At 39.6% G+C, this 10,575-nt stretch overlaps 1 protein-coding gene across 1 annotated transcript; it reads left to right on the top strand.

The window, feature by feature from the left end:
- Positions 1-1,359: 1,359 nt before the first annotated feature.
- On the top strand, positions 1,360-7,307 carry rgs8 (regulator of G protein signaling 8). Its single transcript, XM_039001958.1, has 4 exons — positions 1,360-1,460; positions 1,697-1,758; positions 6,076-6,242; positions 7,113-7,307. Exons 1-4 carry the CDS (start codon positions 1,360-1,362, stop codon positions 7,305-7,307), a joined length of 525 nt encoding a protein of 174 aa, XP_038857886.1.
- Positions 7,308-10,575: the final 3,268 nt, after the last annotated feature.

The following is a 10,575-nucleotide window of genomic DNA, read 5'->3' as shown; positions in this document are numbered from 1 at the left end:
TAAGATAAGCTTTAGGGACCCAATCAGTTTGTTGATATTGTGGTGGGACTTCAGGTGGCATCTGGCATTAGGACAATGAGCACCAATGGGAGTAGTAATTACACTAACTACCTTGCTGTTGTTCACTATAAAAATGCATGACTTTATTTCTCTCCAACAGAGAACTCCAGCAACCACCAGTGATCTTAGAGGAGTCCTTGGATTACTGAAGCTTGACTGACCATTCTAACAAAACCAAAAGGCAAAGCAACAGTGAGTACTCTAACAGCTTACCTACCAGCGGGATGGAGATTGTGTCCCTTATGTAACTAACTACAGATGGGAGTACTCATTCCACTCATTCCATTCCAGCATATTAGGCACTCACTGCAGTGCTTGGTGTGTTTGGTCTGTGTGTTATCAGGGGGACTAGATGCATGGTAGAGAAGCTCGTGGCTCACTATCCAGATTGGATGTTCTCTGGTGGCTAGCTGATGGGTATGTTGCCTGCTCCATATGGAGCTACACCTGCTGTAAATGTCTATCTGGGCATTTAGAGCAATGACTCTTATCAGACCCATCAGTATGTCTGATCTGTCTAATCCTACAGCAGCTGGCCAATAGGTCATGATATTAAACATCACTTTTTGATTATATCTACAACTGGAGTGCATGGAACACCATAGACAAAACATTGATCAGATTGATTGTGTGATATGTACTGCAGTGTGAGAGAGTAAGCAGAACAATTTTGAAAGCAAATGACCATGCGTCATCAGGTCGGTGCAGACTAAACAAATGTGAAGTGATGTTTAGCAAACTTCATCAGGCACATCCTAAACCTGCTCTCCACCTCCTCCAACATCTGAATCCATGTTGTTATGCAGTCATTCGAAGGGTCAATACACTGATTGAAGACCATGGCCTTGCTCATGACTGATGCATTAACATACTGCCTATAGGAAGGATGTTAACATTGTTACCTGTTAATCCATTAGCAGACACTTTTATCCAGAGCTATTTACTGCAGTGAGTGCATACATTTTCCTACTGGTCCCCCATGTGAATTGCACCCACAACCCTGGCGTTGCAAGCACCATGCTCTACCAACTGAGCCACACAGGACAACCGTGTAGCTCAGTTGGATCCGAGCATTTTCTGAGAAGACTATGCTCAGAGCTGCAAGCTGTATGTGTGCATGGAAATAGCCCAGTCTTTAGTTAGCTACTGTAGAAAGAAGCTGTGAAGAGAAATGTATACATCAGAAGACAATCAATGTGATCTGCATCTGATATCATGTGTTTTGATGTTATGTGATCAATATTCAGAAATGTACTGTACATGCTTGTATTCTATTCTTCCCGTCATTTGAGCAGAACCATGAAGACCAGACTAGCCTGCCTGTCCAATAAGTCTGACTCCTACACCGACTTCACTGAGTTCCTGCCCCCTGCCCAAGATAGGACCACCAGATGCCTAAAGTAAGTAGACCTTTATATCCGATTGCATGGTACCAGTCTCTCCCATTCATATAGTATTCAGATATGATTTCTCCCAAAACGAGGGATATGTAATAGGACTACTAAACAATAGATGGTGTAGGGTCTTTTAAAACCAACCTTTGAAACGGTGAATATCTGTGTGTTGAAAACCTTCAACTGCATATTTGCATACACATTTAAAAACAGACGTCTCAGTATCTCTGTCTTTCCTTCAGGCTGACAAAAGACGAGGTCATTCGATGGGCAGATTCCTTCGATGTTCTTCTATCGCACAAGTGTAAGTAAAATTTTACTGATAGTCCCTTTTATATTAAAAAGTAACAGTCGATCCTTCTCTTTAGAGTTAGATATAAATATTTCACCTTTTATCAACCAACCCCGCAAAAAACAACTGGGAGTCCATGTCATTGTTAGCGAACTGTTCGAAGCAAACCAGGCAACTGTACTGATTACATTTTCTCCTCCGTCTCATTCTGTACTCTTTCTGTTTGTCCCTTTGACAAAATGCTTGCCTATGTATTTCATTTGACAAGAGGATTGTTTATCTGTTCCCTATCTGAGGATGTCTTCCCAAATCAGCCCATTTCTCTCCCGCTAAACCCTTCTTATTTAACACCCCCTGTCTGTCTGGTTATTTATGTGTAGGACTCCACAACACACAATGAGACACTCTCTTGGTTGTGACCTTCTCTGTGGATTACACAATTACACACATACAAACACATGTTCACGTGCAAATACACACATGCAAACACATGCAGATGTTCACGTGCACACACACACATGTACACACAGAAATAGCTGTAAAAACTAGGCTCTCCACAGGGAGTCGGAAATTACATTGCACAGAAGACTTTAGTTGTATTATATTTGTTTTGATTTTGTAGTTCATCAATGAACACCACCTAGCTGCTTTTGAATATTACTAGTTGTTCCTGCCGAAACCAGAACCTGGATGTTGTGCTGTGCAATGCACAGGGCAGGTTTTGCACTAGAAAAAGTTTACCTCTAAACCTCTGACTGATTCTGGCTTCATAATCATTATGTCAGGCTTTGTTCCTCCAGTGTTCCTGAAAGCAAACTAAATGTCTTACATTTTCTGTTGTCTTATTGTGCTGTTCCTTTGTTAGGATGCCTAATAGGTCAATAAAGTAATTATATAATATGTTGTCCAAACTAGAGATATAAACATGTACACACAAATCAAGTCATATGGTACTGTTAAATGTTAATGTACATTTGCATAAACATTGCATGTGTGCATGTCTCATGTTAGTATTTGTCAGTAATGAGTTAATCAAGCAAAGTATACTGTATACTGTAGACCCCACTGCCAACTGTTTAACAGGTGGTGTAGTTTGTATAACATAGGCAAATTGGTGTGAACTTGAATCATGGTTTGAAGTCACATCCACAAATTAATTTCTTATGAATCTATCTGCTTGAAACTCTAGGTTCTGGTTCTACTTGTTCCTAAAAATATTTTTATTTTTATTTCACCTTTATTTCACCTTTATTTCACCAGGTAGGCCAGTTGAGAACAAGTTCTCATTTACAACTGTGACCTGGCCAAGATAAAGCAAAGCAGTGCGACACAACAACACAGAGTTACACATGGGATAAACAAATGTACAGTCAATAACACAATAGAAAAGTCTATATACAGTGTGTGCAAATGTAGTAAGATTAGGGAGGTAAGGCAATAAATAAGCCATAGTGGCAAAATAATTACAATTTAGCAATTAAACACTGGAGTGATAGATGTGCAGAAGATGAATGTGCAAGTAGAGATACTGGGGTGCAAAGGAGCAAAAAATAAATAACAATATGGGGATGAGGTAGTTGGGTGGGCTATTTACAGATGGGCTGTGTACAGTGTGTGCAGGTGCAAATATTATCTTCAAATGACAAATATTATCTTCAGACACAAGGGGACAAAGAGACAGACTTTAGTATCCGGCTTCACTGAACATAAAGGAGTGAATCAAGACGCACGCACACACACAACTTTATAATCGCATAAGAGGAACAGAAGCAGTTCTATTTGTTCCCATGCCTTGGCCACATTGGCTCTGTCCTCACCTCCTGATTTAGCACTTATTGGATCTAACAGGAGAACACAGTTATCACATTCACCCGGCCGATCATATAACCACAGCCCATTTGTATCACAGCTAATCCTATTTATCTGGTTGCCCTTTGCTTCTGGCTGGGTACCTTAGGCTACCTATCTGTGATGATGTGGTTTGTGACTGCTTCTCATTTCTATGGGAGTCCATTTTCTGCTGAACTAAATAAGTCTCTATTCAACATTCATGTATATGTTTTTCAATATTTAATTATAACATTTACGTGTATGTAAGCATTATTTAAAGAAAATCGAAAATCCTTTCAGGGTTCGAAATTTACACTGACCTACATTCACACATTAGAAGGCCTTGGCTTCATTAACACATTGGCGTGTCTTTGCTATCATTAAATTGAAGACTTATAGTTTTTATCAAAGATTCCTGTAATTAGGGATTACGCGATCAGCTGAGTTGTAACGTAACTAATTAACTATGAATTTGGGAGCACCAGGGAAAGTAGTCAGATTACAAAGTTATAATTTCCCAATATAACCTTTCAGATATTTTCATATCTGATCAATAGTCTTCTGATTAATGATTTATTTATTTTACCTCACGTTAGTCTCATTCCAAACGTCGTAAATTGTTGGTTATCTGCACGAACCCAGTCTTCACTATGAGTCATCCATACATCAATTGTCTTAAATCATTTATTTATTACTAACTAAGTAATTCACAGAAATGCATAAACAAACAAACAAACTTAAAAATGGTTACATGAAATGATGGGAGAAATATGCCCTAGTGGGCTGAACCGGCATGGCGGCTTGTTAGACAAAGGGAAAATTGTGGTTCGACTAAGAAGTCACTACAGAGTCCATAATTATAACAATTGACATGCTAATCCTTACACATGAACGCTCACTCATTCACGAACAACTGCAATCAATATATATATATTTACGCTCGATGTGTTGTCTTGATCGTTGGAGAGAAGTTAGTTTTGGTTGGAGTTCCTTCTGTCTCGGTTATTGTGGATAGTTCAGAGTGACATTCGTTATAGAATGGATGTTTCGGCGGTTGTCTTTCTTCGCGTTCAATGATACCGAATTCCTAGCTGCAGACTAGTAGTCAATATCAAAGACTTGTTCTTATTCGTCTAAGAGTTTAACCACGTGGTATGGTTAAAGATTCAGCAATGGTACTTAACCTTCGTTCTCCCCCTATGGAGAAAAACATGGTCTAATGATAATTTCTCAATTTCTCTTTTATTCGGATAGCAGAGAGGGGCTGTCCCAGGGTGTCTGACCCAACTGGCTCAGGGGCGGGTCCTCAGGTTTAGTTCAAATCAAACGGGATTTGTATTTTTCTTCATTAAACAGTCCAAAATCATATTACACAATTATACAAACAGTATCTTACTCACTCATTCATTTTATACAACAAACAGATGTAAACCTCATATCTGAGGTTATTATATAAACAGCGGTATGGTAATGCAGTCCCACAGTCTCTCATGAGTTTCCCACATGGGGACAAACGGACATGTTAATAGCTGGACTCTTCACCGATCTTCCATACCTCCTCCGGAACATGAAATCCGTTCGTACCTCAAGTTCTGTGAGGTGGAAGAAAATTCCTTTGTCTTGAAAGTTTACCCTCTCTCTAATACTGTTCGGCCATGAGGAGATTCTCAGGAATTTACGAGGTCTCTCTGTAATCACAGCATGGGTTGAAGGAGGAAAGGGAGAGGCAGGGAGAGGGGGATGGGGTTTGCTATACCCAAGCAGGCAACGTCATGACAACATCATAGAGTATTCCTAAATAGGCTGATTTAAAAATAAAGCAGCGAGAGAAAATCTTCCTTCAAGAAAGGTTCAATGCCTCAGGGATCTATTTTTATTTTTAACAATGTCTGTTGACAAGGCTACATGCAGTCACAGTGTCCTTCTGGTGATCTTCCTAGAACCATTGTTTAGTAAGAGTGTGTAGCTAATGTTGGTGATTGGGCCTGATCAACTACTCTCCTGCTGCTCCTGCTGGGCAAATGTTAAGCAAATACAGGCAAGAGAAAATAGCAAGTGAGGGAGGATGGAGAAAACATGTCAACAAGACACGGCCGATTGTAAAACAAGACCTCCCTCCATGTTATCATTGATGTCAGACAAATTGATCTCATCTTTGATTGATGAAGACAAAAAGTTAATTGGAAGGTTGTGGGACACATTTTTGTGTTCTAGTCGCAGGGCTGTTTAATGTGCTGAGAATGAAAGCACACTCCTCATCTCAGACAATATCAATGCATGATAATCAACCCTGTTATTATGTGCATCAATGGAACTACAGGTGCTCTCTGTGGAAAAAAACACATCAGTTCCAAAAACACTGGCCCATGTTCAGAAATAGGAGCTGGGATACGATATAGATCTTTGTAAAGAGACACACACTCTCTCTCTCGCACAGACACACACACACTTGCTGTCCATTAGCCCCTCTAACTGGCTGACGGATGTTTTGTGTCGTAGATGGCCTGGCTGCCTTCCGGGCTTTTCTCAAGACGGAGTTCAGCGATGAGAACATTGAGTTCTGGATGGCCTGCGAGGAATATAAAAAAATCAAGACTCCTGCTAAACTGGTGACCAAAGCCAACAAGATCTACAATGAGTTTATCGATGTCAAGGCTCCCAGAGAAGTTTGTGTTGGATCAACCAGCTAATGATGCAAAATACGCATTTTGTCTGTTTTAATGTGACTGTGCAGTGTTTCCAGATTTCTATGAAATATGACCTAATTAATTTCAATATGAGTAAAATAGTTTTCCTTACAAAACACGGTAATAAAGTAGATAACACTTTATTGGAATAGTCCCAAGTAGATGGCTTGTAGATGGTTTGTAGATGTTCAGCTGTTGTAGATGTTCAGTAGATGGCTCAGTTGGTAGAACATGGCACTTGTAACACCACGATTGTGGGTTCAATTCCCATGATGAAAATATATGCAGTCGCTCTGGATAAGAGCATCTACTAAATGACTCAAATGTAAATGTTCAATAACTGTCAGCAACATTTTAACTAACTACCCCTTTTTCTAAACATAACGCTAACTGTAATTTTAGCAGGCAATTGCTTATTAACACATAGTCATACTATCAACAAACTGCGAGTAGACCGCTGATTGGCCAGCTCAGCCAATGAGCCAACATGACATCATGTTCTATCAGGAAATAGCAAGCATTTTTTTTAGCATCTTTCTTTTCTCTCCAATTTACGCTTTGGCCACAAAAACGAGTATAGGATGAGTCATCAACATCATTTGGGTCCTAGTTAACAGAATATTAACTTTTAAAAGTTAGTTTTCCCTGGACGGTTACTTTAAATATCAATGCTAAGGGTTGTGTTTGTTTTTAATCTGGAGTTACTATGTGTCAGATAAATGCACATGAATACACGTACTTTGATTATATGGAATAAAAGTAATTTTGATACTGTCTTCCATAGAACATTGACACACTTAGATGATTCAGATATCTAATGTTTATTTTGCACTCCCTTGGTCCCTGTAGGTAAACATAGACTTCCGTACACGGGAGGTGACGAGACAGAGCCTTGAGGAGCCCACTCCTTCCAGTCTGAACGAGGTCCAGTCAAGGGTCCACAGCCTCATGGAGAAAGACTCTTACCCACGATTCCTCCGCTCCAAGATCTACCAGGACTTACTCAAAACGCAGTACACACACTGCCAACGGAACTCTGTCTGAAGAACACACACATCTGCAGCCGCAGATACATATACGCACACTTAAGTGATAATGCCGTGAAGCCAGTGTTTGGAGGATATATTGGCACGGGTGTTGCTAGGCCAGAGACAAAGTCGAGGGTCGGCAAACCGTGCCAATATATCCCCTAATACCAGCTTCTCGGGCATTATCACTTTTATACAACGGGTTAGCAACATATTCAAATAATGATTGACCTATTTTCATTAAAAACATTATTTTGATAAATGTATTCATACTATTTCATCCTTCCACAAGATATTGTCCCAAATCTAGGGTTGCTACCCAAGCTGGCTGGTTGTTCGTTCTATCGGTTCGGTTGCTAGAGACCCAGTCGTTCAGACTTTCTGTTCTGTATCTATGGGTGCGACACAGTCGTTCCTTCTAAATATTCCATTGCCATACTGGCTAGCAACGTTATTATCCCTTGCTTGCTAGCTAGCAAACTACGGCTAACTTACAGTCACATCAAAAAGTGCAGCCAGAATAACAGCAAGTAGCTGCATTTGCATTTGTTTAAGCTGTTTTCTAGTGACATTTATTTGGATACATCCATAACAATGAGCTAGTGAGGCGCAATTTCTCCTGGCATATAACATTTGCTCACTCATCAGGATACAGTTGTTGAGAGGAGCTAGCCAACAACACAGCTAACGCAATCACTTCAAACTGAAGCTGGAAAGACTGCAAACTAGCTGCACTTCATTTGGTTTTACCTTGTTTCAATTGATATTTCTTTGTATATATCCATAACAAATTATGCCAGCAATTCATGATTTCGACTGGCTGAGAAACGCTGTTTGCCTGTCGGTCTCGTTCCGACTCCCGACACGTTCATTACTATGGGACAGTTGGAGATCAAAATTGAATATTGAAACAATGTTGTAAATGTTGGAGAGACATACTGCAAGGTTTATATAAATCTCCTCTGTTGAAAACTAAATGTTAGTCTAAAATAAATGTGAGATAATATCTAGATGCTTTTTATAGTGGAGATCAAGTTAATAAATTGCTTGGCTAGGCTGAAGAGATAGTGGATTGCGCAGTCAGATGGAACAAAGTAAATAGGCATTTTAAGTTAATAGATTTAGCCAGTGGTAACTTGTGGATTAGACACCGGCTGGATTGCAATTTTAACCAATCAGAATTCAGGATTAGACCCACCCGTTGTATAAACACGCACACACACAAACACACACACACACACACTTCTTCAGTAGTTAGAAGAACACAAGTAACCATTATTCCTCAAGTCCTAACTTGAGATATATGTGCGTAACTCGATTTCAGTCTAGCATTGACATAGTGAATCATGTGAAAGTTTAAGTTAAAAGATTAAGTTTCAGTATCAAGTTAGGATTCTAACAGAGGGATTCATAGAATTTAGACATATCGTGATATTGTGTCGAGCTAGTTTGCACTTAGAAAACAAAATACCACAAGACCTTGTACTGTGTATACTTGTATTACTCTTATTAGACAACGTGTTGTTTTTGTTAATGTGTATTTATCCTCTCATTATATACTTATTTTGAAGTTGATACGTTTCTGGGAATTTTATTCAACTTTTGCAGCACGTCATGTTCTATATATACTATAATATTTTTTCAGATTATGAATATTTCGATTATTATTCTTTAAAAATGACATAGAATATAGAGTATATTTGAATTATTTATGATATACACACTTTAAAATATATGATTTAAACTTACTGTGGATCAGTGAAACTGCATGAGTAAAATATAAAATATACATATTTGCAATGGTTTGTTCATTGTGGTGCATACCTTGAATGTAATGTCCTCTTGAGTTTTTTTTCTATAAAAATGAAATGACCTGTTGTCAAGCTGGGTTTTGTCATACACAGACAAAATGCACACAGATACAGACCAAACCAATGAACACATAACACCTCCGGAGAGAAGATGAGAGCGAGAGGAAAGATAAAGATAAAGAAGACAGGGACAGCATCTGGGTATTCAGGAGGGGGTTTAGTAAAAACTCAAAACAGGTACAGGTGTCAGAAATGTATGTTTGCTATGCCAGCCATGAGGGATCTGTGCCCTTTGAATGTGTAGGCCAGGTGCCCAGTGGTCTCGCCCACTGCACCACTTAGTTTCGCCTGCTGTGTATATGTAAGTTGTTGAGTCACTGTGGTTAAGAGGACCAGGGGAAATGTAGGCCAGTGTTCTCATTCATAGACACACGAGCAGTACACGGGCAGCACACGAGCAGCACACGGGCAGCACATGGGCGGATGTAGGTCAATAGACAAACAACACACCCACTGAGCTATGTTGGATATTATTGATGGTGATGATGATGGTTGTGTAATTGTGATGATTATGATGGGCATGCACGTTGCTAATAGCAGTAGTAATGGTACTCCTTTCTTACATAAAATAAGCCATCAACATCATGTTTTTGGCTGATCCTTTTTTGAATGTTATTTCCACATAACAAATCTTTCTATATTTATTTGCAGTAAAGACAAACAAATGTCCCACTCAAGCTGCACAGATTTCCAAAGCAAACTGTTGGCAAGGCAACACCTGTTCTTCTTCACTAATGAGAAATCTAACAAACGTGCCACGCTCTCTCTCTCCTCTATCTGTAGCTTCCTAATCAATAGCAAACGCAATCACCTGCCCAGAGCCTGCTGCTGTTATGATTGCTCCTCACTCATCACATTTACAGAGAAACAACAACAACAGTCCCAAAGAGTAGAAACCCATCTGCCTCCACCCAAAAGATGGTGACTTTACATATTGAGTGTTATTGCCAAAATCACTTAAAATGGCACATTGGTGTGAGTGAAGTAAGACACCTGTGATCAACATGTTATTTCCCAGGCTTCCATTGTGTAGTGAAAGATAAGCACCAAATCTCTGCATGCTAGAGTTAATCAGTTAGCAGTCTATGTTGATCATATGGCCAAAAGGCGAGATACCTCTATGCAGTCGTTAAACCCAGTCAAACAATGGGTAGCATGTGGTCAACACCTCAAGGCTCTGTTAGTGTAGTGTTCAATAAACTGGACTATTCACGCTCAGTCCCTCCTCTGAGGCAGAGGAGCTGTGAAATGGTTTTATCACAGGGCAATAAAACAGACAAAACAGTGATCACATTACATGCAGTCACTGAGCAACTGTCTCAGCCCAGTCAATATGGAATAAGGAACCAGCCAAACACAAGGGAAGTACATAGCAACAAGAGGTGTTGGAGACAAGCAAAACACGAGGAAAAT

The sequence above is a fragment of the Salvelinus namaycush genome, chromosome 10 (genome assembly GCF_016432855.1).
Source record: "Salvelinus namaycush isolate Seneca chromosome 10, SaNama_1.0, whole genome shotgun sequence".
In the NCBI taxonomy this organism is placed as follows: domain Eukaryota; kingdom Metazoa; phylum Chordata; class Actinopteri; order Salmoniformes; family Salmonidae; genus Salvelinus; species Salvelinus namaycush.
This window is presented reverse-complemented; position numbering and strand designations above follow the sequence as displayed.